The sequence below is a fragment of the Tauraco erythrolophus genome, chromosome 14 (assembly GCF_009769465.1).
Source record: "Tauraco erythrolophus isolate bTauEry1 chromosome 14, bTauEry1.pri, whole genome shotgun sequence".
Taxonomy (NCBI): domain Eukaryota; kingdom Metazoa; phylum Chordata; class Aves; order Musophagiformes; family Musophagidae; genus Tauraco; species Tauraco erythrolophus.
In genome coordinates this window covers 952,161-973,014 of record NC_141478.1, presented here as the reverse complement: position 1 = coordinate 973,014, position 20,854 = coordinate 952,161, and the positions used below count along the sequence as shown (strand labels likewise).

The following is a 20,854-nucleotide window of genomic DNA, read 5'->3' as shown; positions in this document are numbered from 1 at the left end:
GGGGATGAAGCACCAGTTTGGCTGCAAGAGCCGTGAGGAGCCAGAGTGAGAAAAAAAAAAATAAAAAAAAAAAGGAAAAAGAAAATATAGAGTAAGGGGAAAAAAAAAAAAACGAAACTATACGCCCAACGTGGGGCTCGAACCCACGACCCTGGGATTAAGAGTCCCATGCTCTACCGACTGAGCTAGCCGGGCGCTCCGGGTCGGGGTTTTCCTCCACTTTACTCCACAGTGTCCTCGCCCGCGTCCCGGCCGTTCCGCGGCGCGGCCGCCAGGGGTCACTCGTGTGGGTGGGCACTGGCCCGCACGCCCCAGCTCATTTGCATAATTAACATTATCGCTTAAATAATAAAATATCCCGCCCCGGGGCCGGCAAAAGTGGAGCCGCACCAGACGCGACCAGTCCCCGAGAACGCTACGGGATTGTCGGGAGCAGCCGTAGCCCGCCGTGCTGCGTGCGCGGAGGAGAAAATACCTTTATTCTGCTTTTCTGCGTTTAATTTTTTTTTTAATATTCTACATTATTATTATTTGCTCCCTCTGCCCAGGGGGGACGCGAAGGCCCGGGCAGCCCCCGGGGGATGTCACCGGCCCCGCCCGCCCGCCTCCGCCCTGCCGTACTCCCGCCCGCCCTACGCGTGCTCCGCGGTGTTTTAGGGCCGAGCTGCGCGCAGACGCGCGGATTTCCGAGCGTGACCCCATCGTTCGGATAAGCGCCAGAGCGGCGGGCACCGGCGGGAGCCGCGGGGGGGCGCCTTCGGGCCGCACCGGCGCCGGGAGGCGGGCGCTGCCCGGCCCGGCCCTGCCCGCGCCCTCCGCAGGCGCGGAGCCCCGCCCGCCGCGGCCGCGCCGCCGGCGTGTCCCGCCGCCGGCCGCGCCGAGCCGCCCGCTGCCCGCACCCATGCTGGCCCCGGGCGGCCTCCTGCTCCTGCTCCTGCTCGCCGCCGCGCTGGCCGCGGGCGCGCAGGCGGGCGGAGGGACCGCGCGGACAGGTCCGCGGAGGGGCGCGCAGGGGGGGTGCGGGCGGTGCGGAGATGCGCACCGGGGGCGTCGGCGGGGCGCGGGGATGTCCGCGGGGCGCGGAGCCGCACGGGGCGTTCCGCGGGAGCCGGAGCCGGGCAGCCCGGTGCCCCCCGCCGCTGCAGCCCCCGCGCTGGGCTCGCCCCGCGGCTCCCCCCGGCTGCCCGCGGCCGCGGCGCTGCTCACCGAGCTGGGGAGGCTCCGGGGCGCTCGGTGCCCGGGGGGTGCTTTGCCCCCAAGACGGCTTCCAGACACCGTTTCAAAGCTGGGATTTGGGGGCTTGGGGGGAATTTTGGTTGTTCGTTTGGTTTCTGGTTTGGTTGGGGTTTTTTTTGTGTGTATTGTGTTTTTTTTTTTTTCTCTCGGCAGCTGTATTTAAACAGCGGAACGTGTGCGTGGAAACCGGGACCGGCCCCGGCCGGAGCAGAGTCCCGGAGCTGCACGGCCCCTCCCTTACCCACCTCCATCCCTCCTCACCCTCACCCTAACCCTGACCTTAACCCTCTCCCTGGGAAAATCCCACCCCTGACCCCACCATGGGCAGCAGAGACAGTGTGGGGCCCCATGCGCCCCACAGCCTTGGGGCTCCTGCCTTTCCTTGCTCCCTGCCGTGCCTTTGGCAGTAGACACCAGTTACCAGATCCAACTGGTATTTGGGTACCTGACCCCACTGGGCTGCCTTGGGAGATCAGCATCCAGCCAAAGGGGCGGGAGAGGAACAGTGATGAACCCCCAAGCTGACCACTGAACCCCTTTCTTCCCAGAACCTGCTCAGCCCTACTCCAGCAGTGACATCGTTCATCCCATCAAGGTTGACGAGAGCGGATCATTCCTGTCCTACGATTTGTCCCACCGGGCGCTTCACCGAAGGTCTCCTTCCTCCAGGAGCAAGTTTCTCGCCTTCTATGAACTGCACTACAAAGGGCAACCCCTGAAATTCAACCTGAGCCTCAACAACAACCTCCTGGCGCCCGGGTTCGTCAGCGAGAGGCGATACGGGGGGATCGCGACCGCCAAGATCCAGTCTCACGCGTACAACTCCTGCCATATGATCGGGGAGGTTCGGGGCCGGGCGCTGAAGGGGGGTCTGGCGGCGCTCAGCACGTGCGATGGCCTGGTAAGTACGGAGATCCCTCATCGACAGGGAAGCAGTGTGGGAAATCCTTGTTTCTGCTGAAGGCGATAGCAAGGCTGCTCCCGGCGGTCAGGATCTCATCCCGTAGGTTTGATGTGACTGTACATTTCCCATGGATTCCAGTGGTTGGGAACTCTCCGGGGCTGTGTTCTGTTTGTGTCCAAATTCCCAAAGAGAGCAATTCTCATGTCCCGCTGCCTTCTTGTGCATAAACGTGGGATTGTGAGAGAGCAGGGGCTGTGGGATGACGGAGGCACTGGGGTTCCCGGGAGGCGGTGAGTGTATGGGGGTGGGTTCCCCTTTGGGGACGGAGGGAGGGATCACCAGCAGCGCTGCTGCCCGGCGTCTCTGGGCTCGGAGGGATGATGGCAGCCCAGTGGAGCAGGTGGCTTTTCAATGGCAGATCCGCAGATGCCACCTGAATCACTGCGCTGTGTCTGGAGGCACGAGAGCGTGTGCTGGGTTTTGGGGAGGGGAGCGCAGGGCGCAGGCGAGCAACGGGGAGCATCGCTGCTGCTGCTCCGTCACCTGAAGCTGCAAGAGCTGAAACCTTCCCCGCCGTGGCCGATAGCAGGGCAGGACTGGCAGGACAGGAGCTGGGCACGTCCTGGAAGGTGTGGGTTGCTCTTTTGCTATCAAATTGAACAGCAGCTGAGGGCATTTGGCACCCAGTGCTTCGTGCAGCACCCCTTTCTCCAGGGGGATGAAGGCTGCGGAAAACAGCCAGGCCCATCATTTGGGTAAAAAACAGAGCGATGCACCTGGAGGGACCTACAACCTTTTGGTTCGTTTTTCTGGGAATGGTTGTGTGAGACAAACACTGATGGCTGCAGCGTACACAGCTGTAGGAAGTGTCGTGAACGCTGTCGTGAGTGTCTACTGACACATGGACGCCCCTGGTAATATGGGATGGTTCTGGAAGTGTTTGCGTGGCCTCGTCCTGGTGATGAGCCGAAATCTGCCACCAGGCTTAGAAACCCGGTCCTGGGGCGGGAGTCAGGCAAGACCGAGCTGGTGATAGTGAACGGGCTGAGGGATGTTCACCCAGGTCATTTGAAGTATATTCTGGTGAAGAGAATTCTCTTTGTGATTCAACCACAGAAAGGAGAGCAGAAAAATAAGTTGCTTGTTAAATAATTTGTCATCCACACCATGTGTCGCTGGAAAACACCCATTTCATAGTGGTGTGTGGCAACCCCCATCGCTAAGGTCTGTAAAGTGTGTTGAAAATTAACTGTATCATGCAAATGCTACGGATCGGTGTTATTTTTTAAGAAGCAGAACAAATTTTTAGCCACGAAAGGCATTACACAACGTTGTGAGAGGGTCTGCAGTCCGTGCACTGTGAGTGGTGAGCAAACCTCAGCCTTAAGTTGCTCTAAACCTTTGCTTTGCTCTAAACCACGGCTTTTTGTCAGACAGATAAGAAACCACGGAAAACCGCGCTCAGCCGTGTGCTGCGGGTCTCGTAATTATTACGGAAAGTAAAGCGTGTTCTGAGCCGCTGCTTCGTTACGGGGAATCGCTCACGTGGTCGGTGTCACCGGGTGTGAACGGGGAACACACCACTGGGGTGGGAAAGCCCAGAGCTGGAGGCTGGGCAGTACGTTGCGTTTACACGTGGTGGTGATACGTTGCGTTCCGAGCCCCGCGGTGCTGCTTGGAAAGCTCTGCTGTTCCTGGTTGCAAAGCATGGTCGGGCCGTCCCAAAATCCCTGCTCGTGGCAGCCTGGCGTGTGGAGCCGATGGCATCAGCGCCTCGAGGGGCCGAGCCCCCCATCCCCGTGGCTGGTGCAGCCCCTGCTCCAGCGTCAGTCCTGGTATAGCGCACGGGCGTGTGTTTGGGCACTCTTGGCCGCCCTCCGAGCGCCCCATTTCCGTGAGCAGGTTTTGCCTTTCCTACAGCACTGCTGGAAGGCTTTGAGTTCCTCCTGTCCATCGTTTTTAAGTAAAATGTGGTCTTAAGAGCTGGGTCCTGCTCTTGTGTAGTTTTTCCAGTGTGATTTCAGCTTCTCCAAGGCTACGTCTTACTCTTCTTGCAGACCATGATGAGGGAGCGGGAGACAGGGGTTAGGGATGCTGGCGCTGCTTACTGGGGCGGACTGGGACACGCAAGGGGCAGAAGTGTTAAGCAGGTGTGTTTTAGAGAGAACTGGACCTTCTCATGGGTGGCAAACGCCAGTCAGTGCTGCCGCAGAACCAACTGGTGATGAAACGTGGTCCCTGGGCCGGGCACCCTGGGCGGGTTTCAGCCGGGGCAGCGGTGTCTGTTCCCGTCCTGGCTCAGAAAAACCTGCGTCAGGAAATGGAGAAGGAATCGTATCCGTGGCTTCCTTCCCTTCCTTCCCCATCCCCTTGGTGTTTCCTCCTTATTATTTTACATTTGCGAGGAGTTAATTACGGAGGAAGCCGTTTTCTCTTCCCTGGCACTGCACGAGCCAGGGAAGCATCGCTAGCAGGCTGCCTCCTGACTCCCCGGAGTGTCTCCAGGAAGGGCAGAGAGCGGTGGCCTGAACACGGAGGAGGGAGCACAGTCTGCGACCGTACGTGCGCCTGTTCCTGGTGTGCTCCGGGTCTCGGGAGACGGCGTTTCTCCATCTCGGCATCCCTGGGCTCTGCAGGGTCAGCACCCATGGGCTTCCCACCCATCTGCACTTGTGGTGGGATCTCTTTAGCTTTTTATTGTCTTAATGATCGACCCATGCTGGCTCGTTCTCTTTTGCCTGGGAGTTTAGAGCTCTAAAATATCCATAAAAACAGTTTCTTTAGAGAACACCCATTTCCCCCTGGAAAATTTTGCGCACCCTCTCCCATTCCCAGCTTCTTCAGCGTGAGTCCTTGCTAGGTGCAGATGGCTTCATGGTGACAGCTTTGTCTCTCCCTGCCAGAAAGGCGTGTTTCAGCTCATGAACGAGGACTACTTCATCGAACCGGTGTCCAGCAGCATTCGGGAGGACGGAGCGGCGCAGCCCCACAGGATATACAAGCGCCAGGTGCCCGAGCACGGGGGAGAGCGAGGCAGGAGGCCACCAGCTCCACGGGAGACCTGTGGTGTGCGAGGTATGGTCCTCTTTCTCTTGAGTTTTTGTGATGAGCAGCTGGGTCCTGGGATTCGTGTGAAGCACAGCGTAGAAGGATAAAGGGAGCAGGTCCTTGCGTTGCCTCCGTAGACTCGTTGGTCTTAAACCCCAGCGTTCGGCTCCCAGTGCCCATCAGTGATGCTGGTTGCTCTCAGCTGGAGTTTACAAGTTGGGCTGAAGGTCTCTCTTGCCACGTAGGCTGGCAAGGAGGAAAACCCTCAGACCAAGAATCTGAACCGGGAGTGGGGAGGGGATGGACCGTGGGCTGCGGGCATCCCGCTGCGCGGTGGCAGCGTTGGGCACAGGACGTTCGCGGTCGGCAGCGCCGCGATGCTGCTGGTGGTCGTGTGTCCAACGGGCTGGAGCTGCTGGCCGGTGGGCAGCCCCGTGGCCCCCGGGGTGCCCACAAAACCCTGCCCACAGGCGTTTTGATTACGGGAAGCCTCGTTTAAATTGCTGGTCAGGAGAGGTCGCTTGCCGACATGTGGGTTGTGGCGTTAGTGACTGGCGCCCACAAGTCACGGGAATCGCCGTGGAGCACAGGGTTGGGTTTTTTCCCTTGCCAGTTTTTCTGTATTTTCTTATGTTTCTCTCATACACGACTCGATCTGTGCTGAACCTCAGGCCTTCACTCTCAGCTTTTCCTCCTGGCCCTGCAGCGAGCATCCCGCGATGGGGAGGCTGTTTGTTTCCATTTCCTTGCAAACGCGGGTTTCTGACCCGCCGGGGCGTTGGACTTTCGGAGTGAGACCCGGTCGCTGCCCCGGGAGTCTCTCTGCGGCAGGGCAGGGAGCACGTGCTGGTCCCTTCCCCTCTGTCTAGAGCCAATGGGTTGGAAAAGCTTCCAAACACAACATTTCAAGTAATGAGGAATTCAGCACATCCCCAGCAGCTCACAGGCACTTTACTCCTTGTCTGCATCGTCCAGGCAGTGCATCTGAGTTTGTGTATTTCCTAGAGCTCTCTGCTTTTGGAAACTGTTTGGGTTTTTTTCTATAAGCAGGTTATATTTAAGCATTCTTCCATTAATCTAAATTAATTATTTAATCTATGGTAATAATCATAATGACTTTTAGACGTTGAACTCTATTCGTAGTACATGAATCTCAGCGGGTGTGATACGGCCCCTGCGTACCGCGCGTGGGTCTCCGCCGCGGTCTGGGCCAGCAAAGGGGCTGTGATGTGGGTGCCCTGGACAGGGAACCAGAGGCTGTAGGATTTTAATGACTGCAAGCCTTTCCCTTCAACCGTGTATGGCCGGTTGTCTTTGCACAACGTGGCCGAGGCAGATGGTGTCAGGCTCTGAGGTGTTATTTACCTTCTGTTATTACCAGGCTGTGTGTACAGCTGGGCAGTGTTTAGAGGAGTCTCCAAGGGAAAATGCCGTGGGAGCCCACCCAGGGTCCCAGGAGCCCTCGGCACCCACCCTCTCCGCAGTCCCGCCACGTCCCAGCGGGAAGCTTAGCAGCAAAGGACACCATGGAAGCAAGCTCCAAGGAAGCTGTTGGCGATTAAACTGTCACAGCGGTATTAGCAATTCATCAAATTATCCAGATACTTGGGATTTTTCAGGCTGGGGGGGATAGAACGCTCTTTCACAGCTCATGTACAGTATAGTCCATAAAATGTAAAAGCCTTTTGTTAACAGAGTGAGGCTGAGTCCTCAGAAACTGGTCATAAAAGCAATTCCCACTGTGTGGGATGTGGTTTGCAAAGCCTTTACCCAGCTTGGGGCTGACCCTGACCTTGGTCTTGGAGCGTCACAGGAAAAGTCTCCACATGAGAATTCCCAGTTGCTGGTGTGCGTGAGGAGCGTCCCAGCCCTCCGCCACCTCCCGTCCCTTTTCAGCCCCATGAATGTTCCCGTTGTTTCTCCCTGGGAAGGAGCAGAGTTCAGTCTCCGTGTGGCTGAGGAAATCTCGGTGCGGTCCTGCAACGTCTTGGTCTTACCCAAGACACTGATGGTCTTCAGGATTCGGCTCAAGACATCAGTCCGGCTTCAGGGGCGCGGAGCTGATCGTGTTGGGGAACTGCCCCTCTCTGCAAAATGCAGATTTGTGATGATGATCAGAAATGTTGGGCCACCGATGTTTCTCAGTGGTACACGCTCGGGCATCTCTCCAGGGCTGCCTGTAAATTCGTGTGTCCATACAAACCGCTCTGGGAAGTTCCATGTTCCTCATGGAGTATTGCAAACCCTGTTCCAGTCAAAGAAATTACTTCAAGTGCTTTATTGATTAATATTTTTCTGTCACGCTAATGCTGCTCTGCAACACTGAGGTCAGAGTCTTCACCCCCGTGATTTTTTGGAACATACAGCACAGCAAAATACACGTAGGTTATGGGTCTAAGCATGGGCCACCTTCTCAACACCAAAAGGTTATTTCTTGAATTAAAAAAAAAAAAAAAAAAGACCTTGATGATATTTTAGTAAAGTTGCAGACATTTTACAAGAAAAAACAAGTCTTTTTTTTCCCCCCTTTAATCCCTCAGAATCTCAGGAAAGCCTGGAGAGGTCTGAGAAGCGGAGGGAAAGATGGGAACAGAAGCAGCACAGGAAGAGAAGAATAAAGCAGCGCTCCATCAGCAGGGAGAAGTGGGTGGAAACGCTGGTGGTGGCAGACACCAAGATGATAGAGTACCACGGGAGCGAGAACATAGAGAAATACGTGCTGACCGTGATGAACATGGTGAGTCCTGGACCTCTCGATGGCAGAGGGACGTGGCTGTGAGACGTAAAGACCCCTGGGCTTGCCGGGACTCATCCCTGGTGGGACCTCAGCAAACCTCTGGCCAAACAGGCTGTTCCCACCCGCGTTGGCTTTTCTGCATCGCCCAGCGCTCAGTCGGTGGAGGGTGGGTCGGTGTCCAAAATCTCCGTGCAGGCAGGAGCAGCTCAGCCTGCAGCGGTTTCACCTGCCCCATGGGCTCAGGGGCTGCTCCTTTCTCCTTCCCTCCATGGGGAGGGATAATGTGGCCTCCCTGGGAGATGCCCCAAGGGCAGGGCTGCTCGTCCCACACCACTGGTCCAGGGGAGGGAGGTGGTGGGTGCTGCCACCATGGCTCTCCCCAGGCGGGCATGCAGGCAGCTGGGCACGGGGATGTAGCTGAAGCTAAAACCACCCCAAAGCCTGTGCTGGGGCCACCCACCACCCTCTGCGTGGTAAGGAAACCTCCTCGTGGGGGGGGAGACCCGCAGGGACCTGGGAGCTTTGGCTCAGGCTCGCTCGAACTGGGGACTGGCCGTGCCCCCAGAGGGAGTGCTCCAGGACAGCTACCGTCGGAGCCGGTGCCAGCAGTACCCTGGTTGGCAGGAGAGACGTGCACGGCTTTCATGGGACGATGCCAGTGAGGAGAGCCAAGGGAAGGGGCTGAGAGTAGCACCAGATTGTGGTGGTCTTCACTGGGCACTGGGGGGAGGTTTTGCTGGCACTGTCGAACAAGCAGATAACTCTGTGTGAGTTGGTTCAGTCTGTTCTCTCTTCTGCTGTGGTGGTAGCACCTATTTGCATCTCAGAAGAGGGCTTTGTGGTCAGAAAAGAGGGTGGGTTTGGGCAGAGGACCTCCCAGTAACATCCCTGGATTTCTGGGGGTTGGTGAAGGCACCCAGAAGGCACAGGCTTCCTTTGAGATGCTAAACACATCTGTTAGGAGTGGAAGCAGAGGTGTTGCCCCAGTGGTTTCTGGTTGAGTTTCAATGTGCTGCACAGATTATATCCATTTCAACCGGGATGTCATCACCCTCCCAGCGCTTTAGTCCAGGTCTGCATCTGGTCTTGCCTTTTGTTTTGGGGAATTCCCTGGGCTGTTGTCAACAGCCTTCGGTAGCTTCCCCTGGAGCTCATGTTCCCCTGCAGATGTGCTTACCAGGAGCAGTGTCGCAGGGTAAGGTCTTTCTTTCCGGCTTTAGTCCTTTGTCCTTTGCTATTGCAGGTGGCGGGTCTGTTCCACCACGCCAGCATCGGGAACCCCATCAACATCGCCATAGTGCGGCTCATCCTGCTGGAGGAAGAAGAGGTAAAAGGAAAACACAGTGACTCACCCTCCAACCCTGGCAACCAGGCTGGGATTCTGGAGGAGCCGCCCCTTGGGAGCCTTCGAGGTCTCTCTCGTGCCCTTTTCACGGCCTGGAGGAGTTTGTGCCAGGGGTGGCAGACGCTGTGCCTGGCTGCCTTGTCCTCTGCGTGGGCTGCAGCCCTGGTGCGACTCTACTGTGGGCAGAGGAGCTGTGGGTCTGGTTCCTGTGATAATTTCGGATAACTGAGCATCGCTGCCGGTAGTGGGTTGGTTGTGCTCCCCCAGCCGGGGAGCCTGATGCCACTCAGACGGGCTCCCCAGCTGCGTCCTTCGCCATCGGCCAGGGCGGGATGTTTTCCCGCAGTGTTTCGTAACCCCCAGTATCAGATGGTTTAATGTTTTGATTGAATCACAGATGAAAAGAAAGCAGAAAAGGACTTATTCCCACCCAGTCCCACAACCTATAAATATGGAGCAGTTCCATCTGGATGGGTGTTACGCCTGATTTTGCTCTGATGTGTCTGAGATCAGACCCCTCCCCTCTACCTCCTGGAAACCAAACAGATCTGGCAGCAATCTGACAGCAGACTTTGAATTATGTTGGCAGGAGGATCTGAAGATCTCCCACCATGCGGACAACACCTTGAGAAGCTTTTGCAAATGGCAGAAGAGCATCAACGTTAAAGGAGATTCCCATCCCCTGCATCACGACGTCGCGGTCCTGCTCACCAGGTATTGTGCCCATGTGCTCATTTGATGCTGTAGGTGCTACGCTGGCAGCTAGAAACTCCTCTGCCAGCTGCAGGCAGATGGGAATACGGGCAGCCAGAGGAACATCTCAGTGGGAGCGGTTGAAATCTCACTCTCCGTGTCTGAGCCCTGCCTGGACACCTGCACATAAGATGTGTAACATGAAATCTGAAGATAACCTGGTCTTAGTGGCTAGAACTGGTCTCAACACTCAAGTTCAAACCTGGAGCCAGCTTCCAGTTGACTAGCAGCGGAGGCTTCCGAACCAGGTTTTCAGCAGGGCCCTGTTGCCAAGCCCCAGAATGGCTGGATCCTCCCAGGAGATGTACACAGGGATTAACTCTCCCTTTTGCCTTGGAGGCTAATGCTGGGGTTGGCAGAGGAGCCTCTCAGGAGGCCCCTGACCTCCCATGAAGCTCGCAGGAATTCATGGCTCTGGCCAAGTTTATATACCTTGCAGTAAAAACGTAGTTTGATGGTTTCAGGCTGCAGTGACTTGGCTGTTGGCAGTCTCGTGGTGGTTTGTGTGATGATTCACAACCCACAACAGTTTTATCTTCTTTAGGAAGTTTGCTTTGTAGCAGAAATAAGGCACTTCAGGCCATGTACTTCCATGGAGTCGTTCTTCCTGGGTGGCTGGAGCTCCCTGGCCCGCAGCACCCCTGGGATGTACTTCCCCAAGCAACGTAGTAATTGCTTAATTATTCCCAGCATCAGCTTTATTTATGCAATGGAACAAACATAGCCAGGCTGGCTAGCAGTTCCCATTAATCAGGCTTAATAATAAGCTGGGAATACCAGGAGGGGAAAGGGGAAAGGAAAGGTCGTAAATCTTTCCGTTGCGGAGAGACGTTGGACGTCTCCGTTCTCACTTCTGTTTGGCCGGTGTCCGTGTGTCTTCCTCCATGGGCTGGGACACGTCCCGTGCTCCTTCCCGCGTCTCACGTTGGGTTTTGCTGCTGTCAAACACCCTCTTTGCTCTGTGTCTGTGTGTCCGTTGTCTCCGTCGCCCAAGGAAGGACATCTGCGCGGCGATGAACAGACCCTGCGAGACCCTGGGCCTGTCCCACGTGGCGGGGATGTGCCAGCCCCACCGGAGCTGCAACATCAACGAGGACACGGGGCTGCCCCTGGCCTTCACCGTGGCCCATGAGCTCGGACACAGGTACCACCAGCTTCCTCCTCCTCTCCTCTGTCCTCTGCGCTGCTCGGTCAGGGCTTGAGAAGGCACGGGTGGAAGTTGGGAGAAGTCTGCTGAGCGGTTCCTCGCTGGTGCAAACCTTCCCCTGCTCCCGGGGGAATTTACCCTGGGAGTTTAATTTTAAGTTCAGTTTTTGGTTGCCCCAGGTTGAATGAAAAATCACATCATCATGGAATCACAGAATGGTTTGGGCTGGAAGGGACCTTCAAGGTCACCTGGTTCCAACCCCCCTGCTATGGGCAGGGACACCCTCCACTACACCAGGTTGCTCCAAGCCCCATCCAACCTGGCCTTGGACACTTCCAGGGATGGGGCAGCCACAGCTTCTCTGGGCAACCTGTTCGAGGGAAGTGGTCCACGGCAACCTGGACGCATTGCATTTGTGTATCGTCCTGCGTTGCTGGTGCTGAGGGTTTTGGAGAAGAGGGTTGCCCACTAAGAAATTTTAGTGTAGGGTCTGAGTATAGAACCGGCAACAGAATTTTGCTTGCCCTGATTTCAGTCAAATTTTGACAAGATCACTTGAACGTCGCAGTTCACAGTCGAGATCTTTATGTGGTAAAACCACACACCTCGTAAGTTTAATTGACTTGATCGCATTCCGTAGTCTCGTTACTTTTTCCCTGGCTGAATTTTCAGTAAGAAAGCTGAAATAAAAGCATGGGACAAAGCTCGGGGCAGTGGCCCTGGTGTCACTAACGCGTCGCCCCCCCCAGCCAGATCCCCCGGTCCCGTTAAGGAGCGAGTCCCCGCGGAGCCGGGGCGGTTCGGGTGTCCGGCGCGGCGTCGTGCTGGGACGCAGAGAGGCTGCGCGGTTGTAGCGGCGTGCGGCTCACCTCTCCTTTGTGGGGCTGTGCTCTTACACAGTTTTGGGATTCAGCATGATGGAAGCAGCAATGACTGTGAGCCAGTTGGGAAAAGACCTTTCATCATGTCTCCACAGCTCCTGTATGACACGTCCCCACTCACCTGGTCCCGCTGCAGCCGGGAGTACATCACACGATTCCTCGAGTAAGTCCTCCCTTCCTCTTCTCCCTCGCTGGTGGGGTGCCAGGGGTGGCGGGGGGCTCGGGGGGGTCTGATGCCGGGGACAGACGTGGCTGGTGGTGCCCGGGAGCCAGCCCCGTGCCCGGGAGCCAGCCCGGTGCCCGGGAGCCAGCCCTGGCGCGCAGGGATGCTTTTGTCTCGCTCGGCTGCCTCCGTCCTCGCCGCGAAGGATGGGGGTTCGGCGTCGGGGCGGTGGCACGGGGCGCGTGGCTCGAACTCGTAAAGCCGGAGCAGTTTCCTTCGTGGCTCTGGGCGCTTTTCTGGGGGGCTCTGCGCGGGGCAGATGGTGTTTGCCTGGAGGCAGGAGGCATCACGTGAGGAAAGGGGACAGAGCCAAATTCTTCCGTGCGTTCGGTTATTTTTAGCGCCCCGTGGCTCGTTTTCCAGCCCGTTGTTGTGAAGTTCCTCGGAACGCGGCCAGAGGTTTGCGTTTGTCAGCCAGTGCCTCGCGCTGGAGAAACGTTCTCCGTCCCTGCTGCGGGGGGGCTGGAAAACAGCGAGAGCGTGGGCAGGAACCGGCACTGGGCAGAGCTGGGCACAGGGTGGCAGTCCCGTGGCAGGGGGCTGCCCGGCACTGAGCTCCCGTTTCTAAAGCCCAGCCTGGAACCTGTGGGCTCGGCCCGGGGAACTACTGGTGATTTATGGCTTTCCGAGGAACGGCGCTTTCTCGTATCCGCAGCGTTCTTGGCCCTCTGCTCCTGACCCTCGCTCCTGGATGAAGGATTTCCTGCCTGCAGTGACCTTGGGCTGCTGCGAGCTGCGATGGGGAAGAGACAGAGCAGCTGGATGCTCCTCCAGTTGGGTTTTGGTCTCGTTGCTCCCCCCTTGAAGGAGCAGCTCTTCCTTACGCGCGGAGCAGAGCCCGGCACGCATCCTTCCCCGGCTGCAGCATCCCCCAGGCAAGGGAGAGGCCGTGGCCAGTGCAGCCATGAGTGTGTTATAATGTGGTGTTGGCAGGAGAAGGGGAAGGCGGGAGCCAGAAAATGAGACCCTGCTGGCCTGGGGTTGCTTGGAACAGACCCCGCCTTTGGGGAAAAAAAAAAAAAAAGCGCTGTCAGGCGATGATTATTATTATTATTTTACAAAAGATTGTTATTTTACAGATGCTGATGAACGTTTAAGCATCTGAAAATGATTCCTGTCCTCGGCAGCGGCACGGCTGTGGTGCTGTGGGTCAGGCCCTGGGTGCAGCTGGGGCTGAAGGACCCTCCTGGTGAGGCTGTGGGTCGGGGTCCGCCCGGGCACCCAGGGGTGGTGGAAGGGGTCACTCCCTGCCTTGGGGCTGTGTCCCCTGAGGGAATGAGCATCCCTTGTTCAGGCTAACAAGGGGGCTGGTGCAGGGCGGTGATGCTCCTGTGGTGGAGGGACCATGCCAGACCTGGGCATCTCGTCAGCCCTGGGTCGTGCCAGCACTTCCCAGTCAAGCCCTTTTTGGCGTTGCGAGATTTTTCCTCTCTGATCCTCAGAGGAGTCGGAAGATGCTGTACGGCTCTTTCCTCCCCACCCCTCGCCATGGTAGGAGCCCCTTCCCCACCTGGCTGGGGTGGGATGCCCTTGTAAAGCGGGTCCGGGGTCCCGCGGGTGCCCTGCGTGCAGCCCCCCTTGGCCCCACGGCTGCAGGGTGTCTCGCCTCCCTCCGCTCCTTTCGCCCAATCACACAACCAGTTTTTCAGCCTCTTTGCACAGTGCTGGAGGTCTTCCTCCATCATCTTCCAGCCGATCCCCACCTCCCCAGCACCGGGGGACGGCTGGTGTGCCCCAGCCCTGCCTGCTGCATCGCTGCGCTGCCGCTCCTGCGGATCCCCTGTTCGTGCAGCTGCTTCTTCCCGAGCTCCCATCTTTGCCTTTGTTTTTATTGAATTCCGTCCTGGCTTTTTGGACCCTTCCTCCAGTTCACCAAGAGCTTTTGGAATTTTAATCCTGCTCTCAGATGTATCTGCAGATCCTCGCAGCCTGCTCACATATGGGGATTTAATCATCGTCCCATCCGCTCCATCATCTAGCTCATTAACGAGCAGGCTGAAAGAGGCAGACGCAGCGCAGCCCCCTGTGTGTTTGCACTGCGGAGTGTGGTTTGTGGCATATCCCTGCAAAGCCAGAGGGAAACTCCTGCCAATTTTTGCTGGCTCGGTCGTGTGCTTTGGCCGATTGGAGAGCCCAGTAGGATGATTGCAAAACATTTAATGAAGAAGTAGATTTTCAACATAGCACTGGAAAGCTGACAGCGAATCTAAATCACCCCCAGACTGGGACAGAGACCTCTCCCCTAAGCTGGGGCAAGATGGAAAGTGCCGCGAGCAGATCAGGGGGCGAGGAGGGTTGGGGGCAGTTTTGGGGTGACACACAGGGCCCCATGTCCTGGTACCTGAATGGGCAGTTGGTGAACCAGTCCAGAGGATCACCAGTATCGTGCATGTCGCACGTGCAGGAGCCCGGTGCTTAAATCGGGATTTTTCTCTATAAAGAGATGTCATTCTTTCAATTTTTAAGGAAAACACTCTTTTTAAGTGTTTTCCACCAGCAAGTAAAGAAAATACCTCTGGAGGTGCGATGCAGTGACTTCGCCATGTGCCTGAGCCAGGCTGCACCACGGCGCTGCGTCCGGCTGCCGGCTCCGTGCGCGGCTCAGCCCTGCGTGCCCCGCGGTGGTCCCGGGCTGGGACAGGTGGGATGCTCCCACGGGCGAGGACTTGGAAACAGGGACTTCCGAGCCCCTGGGCTGCTGAACGCAACTGATTTACTGGTTTTTCCAACAAGGAAGCTGCTCATAAAATATATATATATGGTGTTTAGGGGGCTGCCTCCAGCCAGGCGAGCTGTTTGCAGGTGTCCAGTGCAGGCCCCACTGGGGTGGGATGCAGAAGGGAGGAGGGGGTGCTGGTTCTGCTGGGCATCGCCCCGTGGCACTGCTGGCACCCCGAGTCAGGAGCCTTCCCATGCTGCCGGCCCCCGTTTCCGTGTTGCTACTCTGGGTGAAAAAGGAGTCTTGTTTTGAGTTATTCCAGCCCGGTTCCCGATCACAACGAGCCAAAGTAATCTAATCTGCTGAGAAAGCCTCGCCGGACACTTTGCCGTGCTGGAAACAAGTTTGTTTAAATCAACACTGAAAGCTGAACCAGCGACAGCTTCTCGTGTGTTTGTGAAGTGCCGTAGCAAACCCACCGGGAGCGGCGGCGGGCGGCCAGGAGCATCCATCGCCGCTCCCGCAGCCGGACCACCGCCGCGGCGGCAGCCTCGGGGGCTCCGCTCTCGTGTCCCTGTTCTGAAGCTGTCCTGTCCGGCGCGGCTCGGGCAGTTTGTAGCAGCAAAGAGGAGGGTGGGCGCGTTTTGCTGCTGACAATCTGCTTTATTGCTGTTAGCAGCGCGTTGGCACGCGGGTCATGGTGCCCGCAGGGACGTTTCTGGGGTCAGCGTGATGCACGGACGCCAGGACAGCGTCTGTTTCTCGGCAGTGAAATGTTTGTTCAGTGAAACCCTTCACCCTGCATGGCGAACGCGGGCCCGGACTGGGGGCTGAGCTGGTGACCTGGTCACAAAATGAAAATCCAGGGGATTATTCCCAGGGAAAATGATGTTTCTGGCTCTCTGTCAGGAGGACAATGACATCTCAGAGGGGAAGGGGCAGCATGTAGGGCACTGCTCCGGCAGCTGCACAGAGAAGCTCCTGCTGCTTTTACCCCTTCTCCTTCCCCATAACCCACCGTGCCCAGGGGCTGTGGGGCGATAGCTCTAGGAGCGGGCACCCACTCTGAAAAGCAGATGCCCATCCGTGCACTGGAGCAGCACCAGGGTTGACTGGAGAGCCAGGGTCACATCAGCTGGAAGCCCTGATTGCTTCTCATTGTGGTGGGACATCGATGAGATGTTCAGTTACTCCGTTACCACCTGCTGGGTGTGCCAGCCTGGTGGTGATGCTGCTCTGACTTCTCTCTTTCAGCCGGGGCTGGGGGCTGTGCCTGGACGACCCCCCTGCCCGGGAGGTGCTGGACTACCCCCTGGTGCCCCCGGGGGTCCTCTACGACGTGGGCCACCAGTGCCGGCTGCAGTACGGCGCCTACTCCACCTTCTGCGACGACATGGACGTAAGCCTGGGTCCCCCCGCCGTGATGCGGGCTGTGCTGCTCGGGGGGCTCTCGGGGGGCGGGGGGCATTGCACGGGGCAATCCTCTCCCTGCACCTTAAATTCGTGCCGATGCGTTGGCCGGCGCGGTAACCGTGTCCTGCGCAACCGTGTTTTCTGCAGAGCGTCTGCAACACGCTGTGGTGCACGGTGGGCAACACGTGCCACTCCAAGCTGGATGCCGCCGTTGATGGCACAGCCTGCGGGGAGGACAAGGTAACGGGAACGGGCCCCGCCGTGGCTGCAGACACTCCTTGTCCTGCGTGCTGGGGGGGCTCGCAGGCTCCGGCACAGCTCAGCGCGCTGCCCAGATGCCCACTGCTGCCAGGGAGGGACAGCCTTCAGCGAAGCTGAAAATACCTTGGGAAGGTGAAACCCGCAGTTAATGACCACATCAGGAGAGCACGAGCCTTGTTCTGCTCTCCCGCTGCTGCGGTGGTGGATGCTCATCTCTGGGACCTGCCCCCCTCCCCGCTCTGGGGCACGGGGGGTCCGGCAGCACCCACGGCAGCTGGGCAGGCACGGGGTGTGGAGGGGACCAGTTCTTGGGTGGGTGATGCTGGCTCCGGTGCCACAGCAGCCCTGGGATGGAGCTGTCACATGACACTCTTCCAGAACAGGGTTTTCCTGCCCGAGGTAGCATAAAACTGTGGAGTTATAAAAGTATCTGTAGACATCTCTCCTCGTTAGGCTCAGTGCCCCGCCAAAGCCCTGGCCCCAGAGCACCGGGGATGTCCCTGGGTTTAGCCACTGCTCCCGGTGAAACCTCCCACCGTGCCACTGCCCGCGGCTGTGCCTCGCCGGCCCTTCCGCCTGGGCTGAGCTCGGACTGTGGATCCCCTTGTTGAGGGGTCTTGGTGGAGGTTTGAGTACATTGCCTGGGACAAATCCTCAACATCTCTGAGTTTCCCATGGCTTAGAGGTGCACCAGGCTCTGGCAGAGCCCAGCTGACCCCTGAGCATCTCCGTGCGAGCAAAGCATTGATTTTCCCAGGGCAAAATGGGTGCTGGGCTTCCATGCTCCCTGCGGCCAGGCTCTCTGACTCAGCATCAGTTACTCCATCCTTAAACTTTGTTTTCTCTCCTTCCTGCCTGTCCCTCTGCAGTGGTGCTTCAACGGCGAGTGCGTGCCCGTGGGCTACCGTCCCGACGCGATCGACGGCGGCTGGGGCTCCTGGAGCTCGTGGGCCGCCTGCTCGCGCAGCTGCGGCGCGGGCGTGCAGAGCGCCGAGCGGCACTGCAGCAGCCCCACGTAAGAGCGCTCGCTCCCGCCGCCCGGCCCCTCCGCGGGACCCCGTGTAGGAGAGGAGCCCAACGCTTCCGTATGGCCCCGGAGAGCCAGGGACCGGCGCCTGCCCAGTGCCATCCTGCCCCTGTCTGCATCGCACGGCAAAACCGCGCCTGAGGCCGTTATGGGGCTGAGCAATGTGCTTTGGAAGCGCTCGGGGGGTTCGTTTCCCGGGGTTATCCAGCTGCCTGGGTCTCCTTCCACACACACATCGTTCCCGTTCCGTGCAGGCAGTGGTTGCAATATGACACAAAGAGCAAAGACTCCGCTCCTGTAGACGTAAAGCGTATCCGGTGTCCCTTAATGACAGAAAAGACAGATAGGTGTTCTTTGAGCCTCATCCAGAGTCGTTTTGGAAAACCTGACTGCTGTTTATCACCCCATGGCTTTCCCTCAGCAATTTCTGGTGTGTGCCCCCAGCCTGCTGGTGCCACGGCCAGTGCTGCCCCTCGCCTGGCAGTGTCTGGGCACTGCTGGAGGAGCAGCCTTGCCCATCCTGTCATCTCTGCGCTGACCCATCTGCTCCCAGGTGTCCCCTTTGACACCCACTCGCTGTTGTGCCAAATTCAGGCAGAGCCCCGGCGTGCCCGGCCGTTGGAGCGCCCCGGGGCAGGGAGGTAAAAGGGCTTTGAGAGCCGCGTTCCGGTGGCAGTTGCTTTTCCATGGCATGAGGAGCTGCACGCTGCGGGAGCAGGGTCTCCAGTGAGCCCAGATGTGGTTCCTGCCCAGTATCTTCCCTGGGCGCGTTGTTTCGGCACACGCTGTTGGGCTGGTCAAGAGCTGGGCGGGTGTTTGACACGAGCCTGGTGGCAGGAATGTGGCTGGAGCTTACAGAGTGTTTCAAACACAGCTGTGGGCAGCAGGAGAGCAGGCACTGGAGAAGCAGGAGGTTTCCCTGGGCAGTTGTTTGCTTTGGCAGCCGTGGGTAAACCTTCGGCGTTGCCTTTTGGCTGGAGTGAGCGGATGTGTGCGCTGGGCAGCCCGGTGCCCACGGGCATTTCCTCAGGGCAGGGTGAGCAAACCCAGCCCTGAAATACCCATTAACGTTGTTCCCTTCAGCAAAGTGTGCCCAGACCGAACCGCTCGGTAATTTCGACGAGGTCGTGGGGCCGGGGCTGCAGGGAGCGCTGTGACCAGAGGAAAAGGTGTCAGGAGGCAGCGGCCGTGTTTTGAGGGTCTGTTGGCATCTGAGAAAAACCTGCTGTTGCTTTTAAAGTCCCTCTTGCTCCAAAAGTGGCAGCTTTGGCCGTTCCCTCGGGTGGCAGAGGAGCAGAGTCCGCAGCGTCCCAGGCAGCGTTAAGCAGAGATTATCGCGGGGATGAGACCCGGGATGTGGCTCGTCCGTCGTGACAGCCGTCGCTCGGCAAAAGCCACCTTTGCTCCGTGGTCTCCCCACACGTGTCCCGTAGGGCAGCGCGGCGCCGCAGCAGCAGCAGGGAGCTGGTCCGGGAGGGACTCGGAGGAGAAGGACGTGGGCCGTGGTGGCTGTCCGTTTCCGAAGCTTATTGCGTGGAGTGGGGATCGTTCTGGGGTGGGTGGTGGGTTCAGAGCTTCCTGCCAGGGGCACTGCAGCAGAGCGGCGGGTGCGGGTGATGACAGGGAGAGCTCTCGTGACTCCGCGTTGACTCAGGCGTGACCCAACCTCGTGAGATCAGACCTGAGCAGCAGGTACAAACCCACCCTCAGCGGGGGGTAGAGAGGCAGTTCCCCGCAGGTGCGGTACGTCTGTATTTGATGGGACAGAGGATAACGGGTTTAAGCCGAAAGAGGGGAGATTTCAATTAGATCCAAGGAAGAAATTTTTTACAATGAAGGTGGTGAGGCACTGGCACAGGTTGCCCAGAGAAGCTGTGGCTGCCCCATCCCTGGAAGTGTCCATGGCCAGGTTGGATGGGGCTTTGGGCAACCTGGTGTAGTGGAGGGTGTCCCTGCCCATGGCAGAGGGGTTGGAACTGGATGGTCTTGGAGGTCCCTTCCAAGCCAAACCCTTCTGTGATTCTGGTTTTCCCTTTTCCCTCCCCTGGACAGGCCGAAGTACGGGGGCAGGTACTGCCTGGGGGAGCGGAAACGGTTCCGGATTTGCAACGTCAGGCCGTGTCCGCCCGACAAGCCGTCCTTCCGCCAGGTCCAGTGCAGCCAGTTCAACCCCATGCTCTACAAAGGGAAACTCTACAGGTGGACACCAGTGCCCAACAACGGTGAGTGGAGGGCAGAGCCCGCTGCCAGGTTTCTGCCCGCAGCCCCGCTGGAAATCCTGGAACACGGTCTCGCTGACGGCTCGGTGTTGCTGTTCGCGGCTGTAAGGTTTGCCGTGCGGCGTGTTTGTGCCGTATTTTAAATTGTGGCTGGGCTTGCAGGGTTAATGTAGGATTTGGGAGATGGTTACGTGGTCCCCTGGCTCCTTGGTTACGTCTCTGCCCGTTGGCCCCCCAGTTAACCCCTGCGAGCTGCACTGCCGGCCCGAGGACGAATACTTTGCGGAAAAGCTGCGGGACGCCGTCATCGACGGGACCCCGTGCTACGAGATGAACGCCAGCCGTGACATGTGCATCAACGGCATCTGCAAGGTGGGTCCCGCGCCGGGACGCTCTGGGCAGGGAGCCCAGGGACCCCCCGTGCTCGGGGAGGTGGGGGCGGGCGCCGTGACGCACCCCGTGGGTGAGCACCGTCCCCTCGCACGCACCGGTGGGCTGAGCTTACACTTTTTGTCATTCCCCACTCAGAAGGCTTTCCGTGCATCCACGAGATACGTGGAATGGCCACATTTCGGCCTCTGTTGGCTTCAAGGAAATAGAGCACAAACCCAAGGAAGTAGAGGAGGAATAGTTTAGCTGAAAAATAAGGTTGGAGATACGAAGGGGTGTGTGGAGAGGACACCCAGCCCAGCCCTGCACCCCGAGCATGGCTGTGGGTCTGACCTGCAGTGATGGAGATGCCCCCCTGGCTTGGCAGCCCCTCCCAGCGCTGGGATTTGTCCTCCTGGGTTGTTTTTCTTCCTTGGAAGCTCGCTACAAATGAGGTGTGATGTGCGGTGGCAATGCTCTGGCTGCCAACTGGGAAGGGCATCTCCCAGCATGGGAGGCACTGGGAATCTGGAGGAGATGGCACGATTAATGCTGGGAATCATCTGGGAGATGCTGCCGTGGCCGAGGGTGCTTTGCCAAGCTGTGCCTGGGGTCCTCCAGCTGCCTCCGGT

The 20,854-nt window shown here is 58.3% G+C and overlaps 1 protein-coding gene and 1 non-coding gene across 2 annotated transcripts in view; one reads left to right on the top strand and one right to left on the bottom strand.

Annotated features, from left to right (window-relative positions):
* Nucleotides 1-122: 122 nt before the first annotated feature.
* Nucleotides 123-195, bottom strand: TRNAK-CUU (transfer RNA lysine (anticodon CUU)). The gene has a single exon. It is a non-coding gene; the product is annotated as a tRNA-Lys (tRNA).
* A 706-nt stretch (nucleotides 196-901) lies between these two features.
* Nucleotides 902-20,854, top strand: part of ADAMTS7 (ADAM metallopeptidase with thrombospondin type 1 motif 7) — a 45,353-nt gene continuing 25,400 nt past the window's right edge. Inside the window, exons 1-13 of the mRNA XM_086620150.1 lie at nucleotides 902-992; nucleotides 1,785-2,137; nucleotides 5,044-5,215; nucleotides 7,729-7,925; nucleotides 9,169-9,252; nucleotides 9,860-9,984; nucleotides 11,018-11,167; nucleotides 12,071-12,214; nucleotides 16,188-16,332; nucleotides 16,494-16,586; nucleotides 17,477-17,622; nucleotides 19,687-19,856; nucleotides 20,092-20,225. Of these exons, the coding sequence (XP_086476276.1) occupies nucleotides 902-992; nucleotides 1,785-2,137; nucleotides 5,044-5,215; nucleotides 7,729-7,925; nucleotides 9,169-9,252; nucleotides 9,860-9,984; nucleotides 11,018-11,167; nucleotides 12,071-12,214; nucleotides 16,188-16,332; nucleotides 16,494-16,586; nucleotides 17,477-17,622; nucleotides 19,687-19,856; nucleotides 20,092-20,225 (2,004 nt within the window). The remainder of the gene's footprint in view (nucleotides 993-1,784; nucleotides 2,138-5,043; nucleotides 5,216-7,728; nucleotides 7,926-9,168; nucleotides 9,253-9,859; nucleotides 9,985-11,017; nucleotides 11,168-12,070; nucleotides 12,215-16,187; nucleotides 16,333-16,493; nucleotides 16,587-17,476; nucleotides 17,623-19,686; nucleotides 19,857-20,091; nucleotides 20,226-20,854) is intronic.